General features: G+C 33.3%; 1 protein-coding gene, 1 long non-coding RNA gene and 2 pseudogenes across 2 annotated transcripts; 3 read left to right on the forward strand and 1 right to left on the reverse strand.

The window, feature by feature from the left end:
- Positions 1 to 2,083: 2,083 nt before the first annotated feature.
- Positions 2,084 to 5,723, reverse strand: LOC149497670 (uncharacterized; annotated as a pseudogene).
- A 2,353-nt stretch (positions 5,724 to 8,076) lies between these two features.
- Positions 8,077 to 9,389, forward strand: LOC105640178 (uncharacterized). Its single transcript, XM_012224421.4, has 2 exons — positions 8,077 to 8,430; positions 8,672 to 9,389. The coding sequence occupies exons 1-2, from the start codon at positions 8,281 to 8,283 to the stop codon at positions 9,302 to 9,304; spliced, it is 783 nt and encodes a 260-aa protein (XP_012079811.1). The 5' UTR covers positions 8,077 to 8,280; the 3' UTR covers positions 9,305 to 9,389.
- A 2,692-nt stretch (positions 9,390 to 12,081) lies between these two features.
- LOC149497671 (uncharacterized) lies at positions 12,082 to 14,560 on the forward strand. Its single transcript, XR_016320174.1, has 3 exons — positions 12,082 to 12,660; positions 13,619 to 13,687; positions 14,293 to 14,560. It is a non-coding gene; the product is annotated as an uncharacterized LOC149497671 (long non-coding RNA).
- A 2,481-nt stretch (positions 14,561 to 17,041) lies between these two features.
- On the forward strand, positions 17,042 to 17,494 carry LOC119369863 (secreted RxLR effector protein 161 pseudogene; annotated as a pseudogene).
- The last annotated feature ends 2,742 nt before the right edge of the window (positions 17,495 to 20,236 follow it).

Here is a 20,236-nt window from a genome sequence, read left to right on the forward strand (position 1 = left end):
TTTGGTTTTATACACCCACTTACAACAAATAGGTTTAAAACTGTTTGGTAATTCAACAAGCTCCCACACCTCATTTTAGACATTGACTCCATTTCATCAATCATTGCCTTTAACCATGCATCACTTTGTGAACTAACTATTGCTTCACCATAATTAAGTGAATCTACCACTTGCCCAACATCATAATCATTCTCCCCCAAAAAGACTACAAAATCATTAGATATGGCAGATCTTCTTTGCCTAGTTAATCGTCTAACAAGCTCTTCTTCTATTTGTTGAGGTGCATGTTCGTCCAATTGAGGAACTTCTACCAGTTGGTTACCTTCTAATTCTCCAACCTCAAGTTGATACATAATTTTTTCATGTACCAAAAAAATAGAAACATGATCATTTGATGGAGTCAAAACTTTATCACAATAAGAATTCTCATCACAAACATTAAATTCTAGGAACTTAGTATTAATGGATTCAACAATTTTTGTGCCACGATTAGGACAATAAAACCTATAACCTTTTGACTGATCTAAGTAGCCTATGAAGTAATAATGAATGGTTTTGAGATCAATTTTCTTTTTCTAAGGGATTATATATTTTAACCTCTGCAGGACAACCCTAAACACAAAGGTTATTAAGACTAAGCTTATGGTTGGTCCACAACTCAAAAGGTGTTTTAGGAACAGATTTAGTAGGTACTTTATTTAATATATAAAGGAAAGTCTTAAGGCTTCACCCCAAAGGTATTGAGGTAAATTGCTCTAAGCAATCATGGATCTAACTATATCCACAAGAGTGCGATTACATATCTCTGCTACACCATTTTGTTCAGGGGTTCCAGGCATTGTATATTGGGCAACAGTCCCACTTTGTTGTAAATACTTAGCAAATGGTCTCATTTGTTATCCTGTTTCCCCATGCTTCCCATAATACTCACCACCACGATTAGATCTCACAATCTTGATTCTTTTATCTAGTTGATTCATAACTTTAATTTTAAAAATTCTAAATATATCAAGTGCCTCAATTTTTTCTTTAATAAGGTAAATATATTCAAAACGAGAAAAATCATCGATAAAGGTTATAAAATATGAATGACCAAACAAGTTGGTAGACGAAGGACCACTAATGTCAGTGTGAATAATTTTTAAAAGATTTTGACTACGAGTGGATCCCTTTCCTTTGGTCTTAGTAAGTTTACCTCTAAAACAATCAACACAATCTTGAAAATCTGTTTTGTCAAGTGGAGGTAAAATATTATCTTTTACAAGTCTTTCAACTCTTTCTTTAGAAATATGATCCAAACGTTTATGCCACAATATGAAAGACTTTTCTTTGGCTAATGGGCCTTTGCAAATTACTTTATCAACATGCAAGAAAAATTTTCAATTTGGGATAAAGACAATTTATAAAGATCATCACCAAGATATGCATGTCCCACAATAGAAGAATTAAAAGATACATCAATTTTTCCAGAACCAATATTTAGAAAATAACCTTACCAATCAAGTTTCTTAACTGAAATTAAATTTCCTAACGTAGATAGTACATAGAAAATATTTTTTAAAACAAGACTAAAATTAAAATCTAAAACTAAGGCAACTTCTCTTACGAATTCGACTTTGACTTTATGCCCTTTCCTACGATAAAAAATCTTTCAGGTTCACTTAGCTTCCGTTTATTTTTGAACCCTTGCAAGGTATTATAAATATGAACATATGCTCCAGTATCAATCCATCAACAATTAAGAGGAACATTGACTAAATGAGATTCAAAACAAATGTAAGCAAAAGTGTTACCTTCCATATTTTTTAAGTGGATCTTATATTTTGTGCATTCATGTCTCCTATGACCATTCTTCTTGCAAAACCAAAACTTTTCTTCTTTCTTTACATTAGCTTTAAGACCAGGATTATGAGACTGACCATATTTTTCTTTGGGACCTTTATTATAATTACTAAACCCCATTTTCCTCCTATGGATATTTTGGGTAGAAGGTTTAGGTTGAGAAACAACTAAAGCAGTTGCTTCTTTCACTAGGTTTTCAACACCTTTTTCCTTAAGTTGTTTGTCATCTTCTTGAGAATATTTAGCTAAGCTCATCAATCACTAGAATAGGAAACTTATCTTTGATTGTTTTGGCATTAAGCTCTCTGTAATCTACACATAAAAGCCAAGAACTGTCTTCCTTTGGAAATAAGGTGACTGGTGAGGAGAAGGGCAAACAGCTCGACTTGATTATCCCTTGTTGTGACATGGCTGCACATTGTTTTTCAATCTCATCTTTTTTACCATGGGGGTATCTATAAGGACGAACCACCATTGGCCCTACTCCGAGCTCCAAGAGAATTCAATGATCACATGATCAGCTTGGGGGCAGTCCAATTGGAGAGCTGAATAAGGAAACAAATTCAACCAGTAATTTTTGCAGATGAATATCAATGTCTTTAGAGGTGTGGATAGCATTAATTTCAAGTGGCACTGTAGATGAGGCTAGATGGATACCCTGTACTTCTATTAGAAGTCCCTGTTGAAAAAAGCACATGCACATGAAGGTAAAATCCCAAAGAATGGGTCCCAGAGTGCAAAGCCAATTGACCCCCAAAACCACATCAAAGTCATTTAATGGAAGGACAAACAAATCCACAGAGAAAGAATAAGATCCCAATTGAATTGACGTCACCTTATAGATTCCTAGGCTGCTGATTTGTTCACCATTAGCAACGTTAACCCTCAGGAATTTTTCTCATTCACCTCAGCATTCAATTTGGCTACCATTGATGCAGAAATGAAACTGTGGGTGCTGCCAAAATCAATTAGAACCAGGACTCTTTCCCCATTCTAGTTAACTTCTAAACAAATAGATTACGGATTTCGAAAACCAGTCATTTCATGTAATGAGATCTCATGTCGCAGTTCTTAATCCTGCATATCTAGAATTGTGTAATCTGCGTCTTTCGCTTCTTCTAAGTTAATCCAGAACAGTTTCTTACATTGGTGATGTTGGCTCAAGGGTCAAATATTAATCTTGAGATTTTGATGATTAAAATAAAATAAATAAATTTAAATTATATTATTTGTGCTAATAATATTTTATGCAGATTATATATAGAAAGTAATAAATGAGCAAGGCAAGTCCTACAAATTCAAGGATTATGAAGACATTTGAAGACCCTAGTGGTTAGACTTTTAGGATTCACTATAGGACAGAGAGAACATCCAATTATAAGCACCAAAATCAATTTTCTCTCATTAAAATTGTTTTTCGAAAATATCTCTTCAAAAATAAATCTTTTCGTTCCTTGATTTTACTTTAATTTGTTTTTCGAACTCTCTTAAGATTCGAAATATTCAAATTACCTAATTTAAAGAGACTTTGTCTCTAGCAATTTTGGTAATAAGAATAAATTGAATAAAGATATTATGTACTTCATTTTCGAAAACAAAACTTTTTGAAGATCCAAAAAATCTTGATTTTATTTTCTTACCTAAATGGAGGAAGATTATATTTTAAAATCATTTTTGGTAAATAAATCCTTCGAAAAAGATTTTTAAATATTTACGTTCGAAAATCTTTGTTTTTAAGGAAAGAGAGACTGTCTCTTATTTGCTTACCAAAAAGACAGAATGTTGACTTAAATTTTTTGTAACAAAGATTTCCATATCTTCTAAATAAGAAAAATCAATATTCTAATTTGAAAAAGAGATATTCACTTTCTAAAAACGAGAGTCACAGCCCTCTCTATAAAAAGGCGTTTCGTTTTTAAAAGACGTGGAGAAAAGAATTTTTGTTTTAAGAGTATTCATCCATTGATCAAATATTTTATCTCTCAAAACTTATACTCTACCCCCTTATTTCTTTTCATCTTAATACTTTACGTTTTATCTTTAAAAGAGAAAAGAAATTTTATAACAACTTCTTTTGAAAAACAATTCTGATTTCTAAAATGATTTTCTAATCTTAAAAACTTTTTTTTTTTTTGTGCTTATATTTGCATTTCTGTCTGTCTATTTAGATTCTGTAATCTTTAGTAGACATGTACTTATTTGATAAACATTTGTGTAATAGCTTAAGTGAGAAGCTATTGTGAAATAGGTTATCAAGCGACCTTCTCCGTGAGAGAGATTCTAATGTCTTGAACTGAGTTTCTGTACTCTGCCAAAAACAGAAAGGGTTGAGGTTAACTAGAACCTTTGAAAATCTAGTGGAATAAAGGGTATATCTAGGAGTTGATCTGCTGCTTTGTACTGTTGGTTTGTCTCTTACCCTTGAAAAGAGATAACATAGTTAAGGATCTCAAGATGAGTCTTGAGGAGTGGATGTAGCCGAGTTAGTGTCGAACCACTATAAATCACTGTGTTGATCTTTTTATTTTCTGAAGTTCTTCTTGATACTATTTTACTCACACTTCTGTTTATATTTTAGAAATGCTAAAATTGTTAAAGGTTTCGATGTTCTAAACTGACATAAGCTGTATCTTTTCTGAACATTAGAACTCTGGACTTCTGCAAAGTGAATATACCAAGTTCTAAACTGTTCTTTCATTTTTCAGTATAATTCACTATTTGGGTTTCTAATCAGATTTCTAAACTTGATTAAAACTTTGTGAAGCAGTTCAAATCTCGATAACTGTCTCTCACACAGTCTTTTATGGTTTTCTAAATTTTTATGAGGAAGTTCTAATCATAATAGCTTTCCGTCATAAAGTAGTTTTGATACTAAATAGAACATTGTGAAGTAGTTCTAATTGATAACTGTACTTTGCAAAGTCTTTCTATTTTCTCTAAATAGAACATTGTGAGGTAGTTCTAATCAATAACTTATTTTCACAAGTTCATTACTTTTCTGCTGCAAATAGAATTTTGAGTTTTGTTTTTAAAAGTTAAATTTTTATTTTTAGAAAACCCAATTCACCCCCCCCCTCTTGGGTTGTGCCATACATATACAGGACCCACAAGTGACCATGAACAAAGGTTTCATCGTAGTTAAAGCAAAGCCCTTTCTTCCTTCTCTCATCCATTCATCCCTGGTCAGCCATTTCACTGAACGATTTAGTCGATTCTCTGATATGAATGGAATGCATTTGGTATCATGGACTGTTGAGGGACGTGAGAGCAGTTTGCGTTTATACAACCTGGACATGCTCATTGTTGTCATCAAGTCCTTGGGTTGATGAAGCTCTACCTCGACTATTATGGAATCTTGCAAACCACTTAGATAAAGTTGATTTTTTGATGTTGGGTAAGGACTAGCACGTGACGCCAAGATTTCAAAATTATTCTAATATTCTGCCACTGTGCCAAGTTGTTTGAGCTTTGCTAATTCTCTAAATTTGTTGCTTCTGATTGGAGGCCCAAATCGAAGATTACATTGATCCTTAAATTCCTCCCAAGTAGGATCGGGCATGTCTTGTAACATCTGCATATACCATAATTGAGCAATTCCCTCTAAATGATAAGAAGATAAGCTCACCTTTTCTTCCTCTAGCGTCAATTGATACCAGAAAAAAATACTCACATCGGCTAAGCCAACCCAAAGGGTCTTCTAACCCATTAAATCACGGAAAATTGAGTTTGGTGAATTTTGGAACAATCGAGTTTCCTTCAGAATTTTCAAAAACTGTTATTCTCGAAATTCCTTTATCTTTGAGAACCCTAGCTTGACTTTCACCACTTGCGGATGACATTCCCTGTTTAGCAAATTCCAGTTCTTGGGACATTGCCACCATCTTGGCGTCAAGTTGCTCAATTTCTCATGTCGAGTTTTGTTGGCTTGCTGATCAGCGAGGACTAGAGAAAAAAGTTTATCAAATTGTTCTTGTATGGTGTCGCCCATAACTATTGGCTCTGATACCAATTTGTTATGGTCCCAGGTTAAGGATCTAGTTTTGGGTCTGTTGGTAAAGGATGTGGATGGTGTTTGAGTCGACTGGTTGGGGTTTTTCTTTTTACGACCTATGTTGACTGTTGGTTCAGGCTCTAAGGAGGGAACCTGAGTACCTCTTGACACTAAAGTGCTCAAAGACCGATTGATTTTTGGAAGCTGCCTCTTTCATTGATTGTTATTGTTTAAATACTTGAGTGGATGAGTAACTAACTTCTTAATTAAAGGAGCAGTACTTCAAAGTAGAGGAACACCCTCCTACAAACTAGAAACAAACTTAGATGAAAAGAAAGTGGAGGACACTCTCCTACAAAGCAAGAATCACAACTAAAAAGGAAAATAACTAAATGCATGAAAAATCTGGAAACCATGAAAGAGTCAAACCCCAAACGTGGCAGTTAGTCTATGAGTTTAATATGTGGCATATTACTCTTGAGTCCATGAGTGTAGCACTTCCAAACTGGCAAAGCTTTGTTAACATCATCTATTTATTACAGGGGAGATATAAATTTCGTACTAAATAAAGTGATACTAATTATAAATTAATTCAATGACGAAAAAGAAAATAAAAAATAAAAAATAAAAAAATTGTTATTAAAAATATAACTCTTTTCGAAACTCAACGTATAAAAGAAATAAATTATATTAAAAAAAATAACCAATTTGAATTTCAAAAACAACCCCTTCTTTAACTGGAAATGTTGTAATTTAATGACAAAAAAAAATTATAGCCAAGTCATTAAATGAAAATTACAAAGCAAATAATGTTAGGATCTAATTTTGTTTCTCTATTTTTCTAAGTTGCAAATTCAAAATAAATAAATAAATAAATAAGTTAATTAATTAATAAAAAAGATTACATAAAAGAAACGTTCTATCCTCGCCAAATAAACTTCAATTTTCCCTATAATCATATATAACTTTTTTTTTCTCTTAACCACAGGTATCCTGAGTCTATTAAGCTAGAACTAAATTCTGCTCACACCAAATTTGCCTAAGAAAGGGCAAAGTGCTCCAAGCAAGTATTTGCTCCATTCATGAGGATCGAACCCTCGACTTCACAGGAGAAAGAGTGCCGAATCATTAATCCAAACACTCGTTGATATAAAATGTAATTTTCAAATTGACTACAACTAAGACTATTTTAAATTATTCAAAATTTCATTAAGGATGACATTGAAAATCGCATTAGATAGAGTAGTGACTAATTATTAAAGTGACTAATGAGCCCCACGAGCTAGAAAAAAACACCTTCAAGAAACAAAACAAGTATGAATTGAGTACTTGTTTAATGTTCATTAAATAAATTATTTACTTTAATTTCACTAAATGTATTTAATTAAAAGAAATTTATCTATTCAAAATACTAAAATTGAAACTGTATCAATGCATTAGTCATAGATAGGGGTGGCCACGGTTCGATGCCGGTTCCGGAACCGGCGGTTCCGGCTCCAAAAAAATTGAAACCGGAATCGAACCGAAAAGTTCCGGTTCCAGTTCCGGTTTGGAACTGAACGGTTCCGATCGGTTTTCCGGCGAATCGCATAATTTTAAATTTTAAATTTTGAAGACCGTTTTTAAAAATATATATATATTTGAACATAAAAAATTAAAAGATACACCTAAAAAAATTAAAAAATACTTCAATTAAATTTATTTTTTTTAAAGACTTGAATATAATTATTTTTTTTAAAAAAAATTTTCAACTGAATTTATTTTTTATTTAAAAAAGTTTGAACATAATTTTAAACTTTGAAGACCGGTTTAAAAAAAAATATATTTGAACATAAAAAATTAAAAGATACACCTAAAAAATTAAAAAATACTTCAATTAAATTTTTTTTTTAAAGACTTGAACATAATTAAGAGATTTCATAAAAAAATTTAAAAAAAAAAAAAAAAAAACCTGACAGTTTGGCTAGAACCGCCGGTTCGAACCGGCGGTTCTAACTGGCCGGGGAACCGGCGGTTCCAGTCCGGTTCTGACCGGTTCTTTAGAACCGCCGGTTCCTGTTCCAAAAAATTTGAAACCGGAATCGAACCGAAATTCTCTAGTTTCGTTCCAGTTCAGCCCGGTTCCGATTACGATTCCAGACTGGTTCGAACCGATGGTTCCAGAGAACCGTAATATGGCCATCTCTAGTCATAGAATTATCCTTCAAAGGTAATGGTTGAAGTCAATTATCTTATCTGAAGCTGCGGATCTCTGAACCGACGCTGCATAAGTTTTCTTTTTATATAATATTTTTTTTTTCTTTTGTCCTTCTCAATTGAAGTTGCAGTTCAAATTTGCCTTCTTCCAAAACCAAAACAGTGTATCCAATAATTTATTATATTAATACATATAGATTGGCTCCTCGACATAATACTATCACACCAGATTTCAAGAGAAAGAACAACAAATGGCAGGTTTATACGACAAACTAGCCGGAACTTACAGAGATGCCAGGCCAACTTTTCCCACCCAATGGTTTTCCATGCTGGCTTCTCTCACCCCTCGCCACTCTCTAGCTTGGGATGCCGGCACCGGCAACGGACAAGCAGCTATTAGTGTTAGTCCTCTTTCTCACATATCTTTCTTTTTCTTTTGAATCCATTATCACCCTATAATATGGGTGGCTCAGTGCACAGAACATGGCACATTTTTAGGCTGTGGAAAGAGCAGCCTTCCACTTATGAGCAAGTTTCCATGTCTGATTATCAAATCGGTAAAATTGAAAAAATTAGCTGAAGTTTGAATTTTTATGGTCAATTGAAAGGCCAAAAATTTGATAATCTGGCCTGAATTTGCAGATCGCAGAATATTACGACCGAGTAATTGCAACTGAGATAAGTGAAGAGCAATTAGAGCACGCAATGAAACATCCTCGAGTACAATACTTGCACACTCCATCATCAATGTCTGATGATGAAGTTGTATCCTTAATTGGAGGCGAAAATTCTGTTGATCTAGTGACGGTCTCTGTGGCTGTCCATTGGTTTGATCTAGAAAGATTCTACTCTCAGGTCAAGCGTCTGCTACGAAAGCCTGGAGGAGTTATTGCTGTTTGGACTTATAATTTAATCCAAGTTAACCCAGAATTTGATGCTATCATGTGGGGTTTCTACGAGAGGTCCATTCCTTTTCAAAACCCAAAGACAAAATATGCATTTGATTGTTATAAGACCCTTCCATTTCCTTTCGAAAATGTTGGCGTAGGCTGTGAAGGGCAGCCGATGATATTAGACATGCCTAAGGAGATGTCATTTGAAGGGCTTCTGGGGTTGGTGGGATCATGGTCAGCTGTTGGTACTGCTAAAGAACAAGGTGTGGAATTGTTGTCTGAAAATGTTATTAAGGAGTTTGAGACTGCTTGGGGTGGCTCTGATTTGGTCAGAACTGTTATTTTTAAGACTTACATGCTTGCAGGCAAAGTTAAGAGCTGATGGCTGAAGAGGCTTTAGCCATTCTCAGATTTAATTCATGTCTAATTTGACTTTATTTTGTATTCTAAATTATTAGTTTGCTTGATTTCCTTCTTTTCCCTCGTATAATTTAAATGTAATGGTGTTTCATTCAGCAACACATATTTGTTGCTTTGTGGGTCTCAAAAATGAATTCAGTTCAATAAAAAACCTCAACTTTTCAGAATTAAGAATTTAAAAGTTTCATATTTGGTAAAGAAATTAAGCAAGACAATCTCATTACAGATGATTCCAAGGGCTTTGCAATTAGAGATGAAGCTCCATGAGGTTGCTTTCTGAGAAGGATAGAAAACTTTAATTGCAATTGCTGTCCTTTGTGTAAAAAATTATAGCTCCCAAAACCAATTAAATTTGCATCATTAAAGGAGAGATTTAAATATTGTAGAAATGGAAGTTTTCCCAGATTTTGTGGTGTCATCCCTGACACTTGCATTAAAGATCCAACTCATTTCATCCTCTTAAAGCACCTAGATACTGCAGTATTGTTTCTTAAAGAAAATTACCATTCATATAAATGCTTAAATAAGAACTCAAGTGGCTTAGGATTGTGCCCGATAGTTTGTACCTCGAGATATCTAAAGTTTGAAGTTGTTGAAGTTGTTTCAAGCTATCAAAATCTAGTGGTGAGGTAACAGTCAAGGAATTGCAAGAGAGATCAATGATATCTGAAACTAAGATAAGCATTCCTTGTAAGACTGCAAGGCATAAACTAAAAACTAACAGGCACTTCTCTTGATATTGTTTTACCAAGGATATCTCTTCCAGATCTCTATATAAAATGCTTAACAGTAACACATACCCATTCTTCATAATGTGATCCAAGAAATTATTTTCCAAAATCACACCAACCTTGTCACACCTTAATGTAGATATTTTGTGTTTATTTATTTTATAGTCAAAATAAACTCTTGCGGCAAGAGTCAGTCAAATTCTTGTTCTTATCTTTCATCTAGCATTTTTTCTTTTAGTTGCTATAATCGTGGCTTTGTTGCTTATTTTGTGGAAGTCAGTTTGTTGCTTATTTTTGTCTGTATAAAGAAAACCATCAGATGAATAAAGATTTGCGGTTCTTCTATGCTAATTTTGCTTGCCTACCACCTATTTGTTGAAATATCTCTTTCAGATATTATTTGTCATTTTGATTTTCTGATTTGTATGTTTGTGAGGTACTGATTTTTTGTCATATGGTATCAGAGGCAGGTCTGTCTTTTCATTAACATTTCCTACTCTTCTTTCTAAAACAGAGTAGAGGGCCAACAACAATGGTGCTAATCCTTCGTCGCCAGCACTGCCACAGTTGCAAGGCAATGGGTATGAAATCTGGAGCACGAAGATGAAGACATTATCTATGTCCTAGGATTTATTGAATTTTGTGGAAAAAGGCTACACTGAAGCTGAAGCAGTTGATAATAGAGACATCAGCAAGAAAGATGCTAAAGCCCTTTTCTTCATTCAACAAGTAGTGCATGAATCAATTTTTCCTCGCTTTGCAGCTGCCATAAAGTCGAAGGAAGCTTGGATGCTCTTCAAAAAGGATACCAAGGTAATGCCAAGGTACTCACTGTCAAACTTCAGACTCTTCGACGCAAATTTGAGTCTATTTATGAGTGACAGTGACACTTTGGAGAACTACTACAATGAAATGATGGAGATTGTTGTTAGGGTAAGGGATCATATACCTAACCGATTTGGCTCTGGAAGAGATCCAGAGTTGTTTGGTTAGTGGAAGAATAGAAGAAAGGGAAAGAAATGAGAGGGAAAAGAGAGAATTAGGAAAGTACATTAGGGTTTTCATTCATTAGTTTGACAAAAAGTCAACCTACAATATATATAGCAGTAATGACATGGCATCCACATAAGCTAAATAGGCCAAATCACTGCCAAGCTGTCAAAGACTTAATATAAAAAGGAAAGACTTACAATTCAGACTACTAATTAAAAGATACTTGCAATTCTACCCAATTACTCAAAAGGTAATTACAATTAAACTCAAATCCACTAATTACCCTAACAATTACCCCCTCCATTGATGGCCAGCTGGTCCTCAAGGTGGAAGTCAGGGAACAGTAGTTGAAAAAATTCTTAGGAGCCTGCCTAAGAAATATGATCATGTGGTAGCCGCCATAGAGGAGTCAAAAAATTTAAGTTATTACTGATGAATTGCTTGGTTCTTTGTATTCTCATGAAGATAGATGAGCAGACATGACAAGAACTCGTTGTAAAGTGCATTTCAAGCAAAATACCGCTGTCCCAACACAAAGAGAAAGCCAATTTGGAGAATCAAGTCATCAAAGTTCCTTCAACAAAGGTCGAGGAGGAAGAGCCTTTCGAGGTGAACGAAGAGGCAAAGGAGGAAGAGGAGAATGGTTTAATGGCGATCATCAACGTTTAAAAGGAGCTGAAAAAGGTGAAAATAAGATGTCAAAGCAATGTTACTATTGCAAAAGGTATGACCATATAGAAAGATTTTGTCATCTGAAACAAACAAGCCAAGTTTGATGAAACTGAAAGCTTATTTCTGGCGTGTTATTCTGTTAAGATTTATTTTATAAGTAATAAAGATTAAGTAAACCCAAATGTTAAACCCCAAATATTATGCAAATTAAGTAAATAAGTAATAAAATTTTATTTTATAAGTATATGACCTATTAAAACCGTAAATGACTATTGAAATGTAATGAAGTGAAATTTATAAAGTATTAAAATTCTAAAACATCTAAGGTATGACAACACAAATGAATCAAAAATCTCCTATGGAAATTAAATTGAAATGCACCATAATTCCATAAAAATAAAATATAATCTTAATCTAATTAAGTGAACCAAAAACTATAAATTAAAATACAAAAAAAAAAAAAAAAAAAAAAAAAGAAGCTTAAGTAATAAAAATTTGAAATGACCTAAAAGGGCACCTAAACTACTACTTAACCAAAGTGGATAAAGGGGATAAAGGGACATTTTACCTATACAAGTGGTAACCCATCTTTTCTACAACAAAGCAAGTGACTCATTTCCAATCTAAGGAAAAGAAGGACAAGTATATGAGTGGCTCACCTCTTTAGTTAAGATAAAGGAGGCGAGTGTATAGGTGAATAATCTCTTTAGTAAAAAGGACACATGTATTAGGAGACAACACCCTCCTCTTCACCTCTTCGTGCCCAACATAGGCTTCTCCTTTCTCCTTCTTCTTTCTATCATTCTAACATTTGCTAGAGTTCATTCACTGCAAAAATACCTAGTGAAAATAATATTATCAAAGGAAAAGTGAAGCTAATAAAGAAACAAGAGAAGAGAAAACAAAAGAAATTAAAAGAAAGGTATGAAATTCAAATTGTGCCTTTGATTTTCATATTTTCCTAAGCTTAAATCTTTAATTTGATGAATCAAAACTCAAAATTATCTTTTAAACATATTAATTGATCAATTAGGATGCTAGAAATTGGTTTTGATTGAAAGGAATTGATCATGTAAAAGCTAGAAACTACAATTTCCAAAACTGTCTCAATGAAGCTGCTTCAATTCAGCCACCGTAGTTTGTTAAGTTTAATATATAAATCATCTTTTCAAAATTAATGAAATTTTATAGAGAGCTAGGCTGGGATGTTGGCAAAGTTTTGGTAAAAGGACAAGTTCATAAGATGAAAGGAAAAGAATTTATAGCTAAGTGAATACAGACTGTTCAGTGTGACACACTAAACAGATTTCACTATTGTGTTTAGGTTGTTTGACCATGCAAATAAAATTTAAAAATTATGAAATTTTACAGATATGTAGCCTAAGATGTTAAGAAGGTTGTGTTAAAAATGAAAGTCCAAATGATAAGAGAAAATGGAGATATTAATAAAAGAAAGCAGACTACTCAGAATGTGAAACCTGAAAATTCTGGTTCTATAATTAGATTATTTGAATAGGTAAATGAATCCTAAAATTCATGAAATTTAATGCAGAAGTGCCTTGAGATGTTGGGAATATTGTGTAAAAATTTCATAGCAAAAGGACTTTCAGAAATGAAAATATAGTCAAGTGAATGCAAGTGACTCATGCTGAAAATTCTGTGTTTCACTAAGCTTGCACTAAATTGAGCAAACTTAAATATAGATGATTTAACCATGAACATAAGTATAAAATGAATGACAATTAAGCTCAATATGTTTATTTTCTGACCCTAAAATTTCAAATGCGAATTTAATGAATAAGAATATTAAGGAACTTTGTGGTTTATAAAGAGCTAAAAACAAAACTAAGTGTGCTATATATGTGTAAATGTGAATATAGGTCAAGGATTACCATGAAACCGTTTTGAAATTATAAGTGATCGAGAGGAACTGAATTCTCGCTTTCAAGGTGAGTTATAGTGTCTAACCTTTCCATGTTGCATTGGAACTTTTAATCAAATGCATACCATTATTGGTATTTGAAACCGTTTGTTAATTGTGATATTGAGATTGTGAATTATGAAATCTATTTGGCCTTTAGGCCTATTTGATTGTACCAAGCCATTTGTTTAGCCAATATGATAGAATCCCAACTTGATTTGGCCTTTAGGCCTATTTGATTGTACCAAGCCATTTGTTTAGCCAATATGATAGAATCCCAACTTGATGGGGGTTATATCAGGCTATGTGCATATAGAGATTTATAAATAACGGGAGAAGTTACTGCCCTAAAGTGTGTAATGTGTGGTAGCACTGAAATGTACATAGTGATATGTTTTCTTCAGTGCTAGCTATGTGATTATCTGTCATATTATTGATATTTCCTTTGTGATATTGATCCGATTACTATGAATCCTTTTATATAGACGTATTTCTATTGACTAGTTATAATGATACTACCATCCTGTGTTATTATAAATATTGAACCTTGAGATACTTTTCTGTGTACATGCTACCGATAAGACACTATAATTTCACTGAGTTGAGGACTCACTCAAGCGTTTCTGGTTTCAGCTAGAGGTGATTCAAATCCGTCCGCTTATTAATTTCCTTCTTCCAACAAGAAGCACGTGAATAATGTAAATAATTGTTAGATATTATAAGTTGTTGATAAGTTATATGAACTTTAGTTGCTTTATAGTACTTTTGTGAATGATATTAGTATAGAATGTATGTAAGCTATAATGTAAAAAGTATTATGAGAGTATGATATGTGATTATACATAATGTGTGAAAGATTGTATTTAATAATGCCGAAAATTAAATAAAAGTAAATAAATTGATTATAGCCCACCTAAGTAATTAATCAAGATAAATAATGTGCAATTGGATTAGTTCAATTGGATTAATCAAGATAATCAAGATAAATAATGCAATCTATAGAATGTATGGATTAGTTGCTTGATGGCCTTAAGCCTACTTGGACCCTAGGAACATCGCACCATCAATTTTGGGTGTGACATTTGGTATATAGATAGTGGATGCAGTATGCCCATGATGGGTCAGCTTGACTTCTTCACTAGCTTGGATAAGTCGGTAAATAGTCGTGTGACAATAGGTGATGGGACAGTTCGAGAGGCTAAAAAATAAGGTATTATTCAAATAAATGCATATGGTTTAGATTGCATTGAAAATGTACTTTTTGTACCTGATTTAGATTCCAACTTGTTGAGTGTCGTGCAATTCCTTTTAGAAGGATTTTTCACTTGTCTTTGAAGATTCAACTTGTTATGTTTACAAAGAAAAGTCTAAGCAACATCTTTTATTTGAGGTACCCATGACTAAAAATAAATTATTTCCTTTGAGCCTAAATAAATGTGTCAAATCAACATTGAAGGTGACCTTGCATAATGAAAATTGGCTTTGGCATCATAGATATGGGCATTTAAGTTTTAAATGGTGGGGAATGTTGCATGAACAAATTTTGGTGACTAGTTTGCCTTTGATAAAGAATGTGGATGATGTTTGTGAAAGTTGCCTAGCTGGAAAACAACACAGGGACTCTTTTCCTAAAGGGAATTCAAGAAGAGCAAGACAACCAGTCGGGTTAATACATCCTGATGTCTACGGACCAATGCGCACTCCTTCTTTAATTGGCACCATGTACTTCATTATTATTTTTTTTTTTTTTGATGATTTTAGTCGAATGACTTCGGTATTTTTGGTTAAAGAAAAATCAGAGGCATTACTAATCTTAAAAAAAAAAATCAAGTCATTTGTTGAAAAGCAAAGTGGGCAACCCATGAAAGTGTTGTGGATAGATCGAGGAGGTGAATTTATGTCGGAGGAAATTGACGAATTCTATTCTGAATCTGGTATTCAAAGACAATTGATAGCTGCCGACACTCCACAAAAAAATGGAGTTGCAGAGTGAAAGAATAAAAGTCTGGTAGAGATGGGAGAGAGCATGCTTGAAGCTAAGGATTGTTAAAACATTTCTGGGCAGAAGCAATTCACATAGCGACCTATATTCTTAATCAGAGTCCCACAACAACACTTCCTTATCAAACACCTTTTGAAGCTTGGCATGGATGGAAGCCTAAGGTAACTAACCTCAAGGTTTTGGTTCTATTGCTTATGTGCATATTCCTTCTCGAAAAAGAACAAAGCTTGATGAAAATAGATTAAAGTGCATTTTTATAAGATATAACATTGAAAGTAAAGGATATCGATTTCATAATCCTCTCACCAAGAAGTTACTAATCCGTCATGATGTTGTATTTGATGAGAAAAATACTTGGAAATAGGATAAGAAATGTGTTCCAGGTTCTTTTTTGGAAGACAATGATCAAGGAGAAAATAAATTGATGAATGATGATGCCAAAGAGGAAGATTCCAGTCCTTCCTCACCATCCATCCCAGCTAGCCCACTCAATTCATCAAGCCCATTATCTTCTAACTCTCTTTCCTCCATAAAAACTCCACCGCGAAAATGGAGGAGTCAAACTGAAATTTATATAGCTGGAGAGAAATGTCAAATTTCACAAGTGCAAGAGCCAAGTTCCTTTTATGAAGCTATGAAATTCAAAGAGTGGCATATTGCAATGGATGAAGAGATGAAGGCCTTGGAGAAAAATAAGACATGGTAGTTGTGCACTCTTCTAAATGGATCAAAAATGGTTGGCTTGAAGTGGATTTACAAGACAAAGTTCAAATCAAATGGGTCAGTCTAGAAATACAAAGCTAGGCTAGTAGCTTGGGGATATATGCAGCAAGAGGGTGTGGATTTTGATGAGACATTCGCACCTGTTGCGAGGTTCAATACTATACGCACTCTCTTAGCCTTAGTAGCTCAATACAAATGGAATGTCTATCAATTTGACATAAAATTAGCTTTCCTTATGGTGTTTTGAATGTAGTAGTGTTTGTTCAACAACCACAAGGCTATGAAGTAGCAGGTCATGAAAATAAAGTCTATCATTTAAAGAAAGCATTATATGGCATAAAGCAAGCTCCACAAGACTGGTATAGGAGGATCAACAATCATTTCATCTCATATGGATTTTAGCAAAGTACAAGGAGCCCACCTTGTATGTCAAATCTAAAGAAGGTGATGAATTACTAATTTTTTGTCTTTATGTGGACGAGTTGATCTATACTAGAAAAAGCATTGCCTTGATGAATGAATTTAGAAATCTTATGATTTCTAAATTTGAAATGAGTGACATGGGAATGATCTTGGGTCGGAAGTGAAGCAATATCATAGGGGGGGATTTTCTTTTCACAAGAAAAATATGTTAATGATATTCTTGCAAGGTTCAAAATGGAAGAGGGCAAGCCGACGAAGACTCCTATGATTAATAATAAAAAATATAGTTTGGATGATGAAGAAGAAAGGGTGGATGCTTATCTCCATCGCACTTTAGTTGGGAACCTGCTCTATTTGACAAATTGTATACCATATATTTCTCTTGCCACCGGTATTTTATCACGTTTCATCCAAAGTCCTAGTAAACTACATTATTGTACTGCTAAGAGAATATTGAGATACTTAAAAGGAACCAGCTCATTTGGAATTCGATATGGCAGAACTAATAATTCTAATTTGTATGGGTACTATGATAGTGATTCGGCAGGTTCAATTGATGATCGACAAAGTACGTTAGGTTACATTTTTACTCTTGGAAGTGGCGCTATCTCTTGGAGCTCAAAGAAGCAAGCAACTACTGCATTATCTTCCGCTGAAGCTGAATATACGACTGTAGTAGCATGTTAAGTAGTGTGGGTGAGAAGAATCTTGGAAGATATACAGCAAACTCAAGTCCAGGCAACATTGATTTATTGTGATAATCAATCAACTATTGCCATGATAAACAATCCAATGTTTCATAGTCCTAGAAGGCACATAGAGACAGGTCACCATTTATTGGAGAGTTGGTCCAACAAGGGAGCATTCAAATGACTTACTGCAACACTAAAGAACAAGTTGCTGATGTATTCACCAAGCCACTTGCTTTGCAGAAGTTCATTTCCTTTAGAGAAAAATTAGGAGTCAAATATTTATGCATTAAGGGGGAGTATGTCAAATATTAATGCAAATATTTTGTAGTTATTTTGTTTTCTAGTCAACATAAACTGTTACAGTAAGAGTCATAAGTTCTTGTTCCCATGTTTCAGCTAGCATTTTTTCTTTTAGTTGCTGTAATTGTGGGTTTGTTGCTTTTTTTTTCCTATATAAAGAAAGACATCAGATGAATAAAGATATGCAATTCTTCTATGTTCATTTTCTTGCCTACCACCTATTTGTTGAAATATCTCTTTGACACATTATTTTTGATTATCTGCATTATGCGTTTACGAGGCTATTGATTTTTTATCATACCTAACACTAACAAGAAATAATAGAAAAACTAATACCTCTAATGATTAGGAAGTGATCTCGAATAAGAGAGTCGAGGTCATGATCGTAAAGAAAGTACATGAGACAGAAAATCAAGTGCTAAAGAGAGATAGTAAGCGTTATTAAAAAGAGCTACAGTGGCGACACAAAATCCATGGTAACCCTTGAGAATTTAATGGATCCAATCATCGCTTGGAACATCCAAATCGTTGTTGCTTGAAGGAGTTAATGATTTCATTGTTTTCCAATCTCACTCTCTAGCTTTAATTTCAACAATGATGAACAAGTTGCAAGTGCATACATGTGCTTCTTGTGTGTATATATTCTCCAACTTTTATATGAAAAGAAATAAAAAATAGAATATAACTTGTTTAGTCATTAGTAAGTTTTTTGTATTAATCCAACGAATTTTTATTAAAAGATAAAATATCTGATGGTAAAGAATGACTTACGTATTACTACATAATATCATCATTCTCTATTTCTGCATTAGCTTGGGAACAAAATGGTGTTTTCATAAATATATAGAAAACTCCTAGTGCCATGTTGAGTTGTTTCGTAGTAGCAGAATTAAAAGGGATAAATTTGTTATTTCAATGAGTCCCTACAGGCATAAAAGACTTTGACCTTTAAAACCTTTGAAATCCTTAATTAGTCCTGATATCATAAACATAATGGAAGTAATTGATCATGAAAGTCAATTTATAATGCAAACATAAAAGAACAAATAAATAAATAACTTTTGATGAAATAACGTGAGCAGTTTTTTCATCTACTTCTCGACTAAAATTTTCTTTCCTCCATCAAAGAGAAGGTTTAAAACTCTCTTTGTTCAGTATTCTATTACGATTTGTTTAGAAAATTTTGAATTTATCTTCTTAATTTTCTATATTTTGATTGGATGTTAATTGTTTTATCAATTTAAAAATTATTAATATTTAATATTTAAATAATAACATGATAATTTTCTTATCTATGTTTTCATTTCAAATTTCAAATGCAGAAAATTTATTTATCTACCTTTAAAAAAAAGGGTTGAATATATCATTTGCCCTTGGAACTTGTACAAAAAAGTTTTGTGGCCACCTTAACTTTAACTTCTTTTTTTTTTTGTAATTTATGCATGCCTAGTGAGAAGCAGAACAATTGAGTGAATAACACATGCTATGACGAGGAAAAATACAAGACAAGTGGCAATTAGGTGCCGCATGCCATGTAACCTAAATCGGTTTGGTTTCCCTCCCTTGTCTTTGTTTTTGTTTGTTTTTTTTCCTAAAACTTTAAAAATACGCAGAGAAAGCTCTTATTTCAAAGTAAGAAATTGTGGGTCCGTTTATATATAGTACGACCCAAAAGAGGGGTTAATTAGGTTTTCTAAAAATTTAGATTTCAAAACAAAATATCAGAATTCTATTACAACGGAATTAGAAAGCGTTTGTGAGAGTTAGTTATCAAGTTCAGAACTACCTCACAAAGCTTGTTGCAAATCTAAAAAGATTCTGTGAAGAATAATTATTGCGTTTAGAACTGCTCCACAAGGCTTAAGTAATTTTTAGAAAGACTTTGTGAAGAATAGTTATTGCATTTAGAACTACTTTTCAAAGCTTAAGCAAATTTAAAAAGACTCTGTAAAGAATCAGTTATTGCTTTTTAGAACTGTCTCATAAAACTTTAAGCAAAATTAGAAAACTGATTATAATTCATATTGTGATTTACACTAAATATAAAAGGACAGATTAGAACTTGGTATAATCACACTACAGAAATCCAGAATTCTAATGTTCCACAAAGATAAAACTTATTCACATTTAGAAATAGAAATCCAATAACAACTTTGCATTTCTTAAAAAGATAAAACAGTTGTGTAAACAGAATATAATCAAGCAGAACTTCAAAAAATAAAAGAAAATGAACACATAGATTTACAGTGGTTCGGCATAACTCGCCTATATCCACTCCCCAAGACTCATCTTGAGATCCTCCGCTATGTTATCTCTTTTCAAGGGTAAGAGACAAACCAATATTACAATGAAATAGATGAACACCTAGATCTAACCTTTGTCCCACTAGATATTCTTAAGGTTCTAGTCAACCTCAACCCCTTCTATTTTTGCAGAA

This window comes from Jatropha curcas, chromosome 3 (genome assembly GCF_041381405.1).
Source record: "Jatropha curcas cultivar XTBG-Jc1 chromosome 3, XTBG_Jcur_1.0, whole genome shotgun sequence".
Taxonomy (NCBI): domain Eukaryota; kingdom Viridiplantae; phylum Streptophyta; class Magnoliopsida; order Malpighiales; family Euphorbiaceae; genus Jatropha; species Jatropha curcas.

Bases quoted from the DNA above. Each gene is read 5' to 3' on its own strand.
- LOC105640178 (XM_012224421.4), top strand. From the start codon at position 8,281: ATGGCAGGTTTATACGACAAACTAGCCGGAACTTACAGAGATGCCAGG. The intron at 8,431-8,671 runs GTTAGTCCTCTT...CTGAATTTGCAG, and splicing joins ACGGACAAGCAGCTATTAGT to ATCGCAGAATATTACGACCG.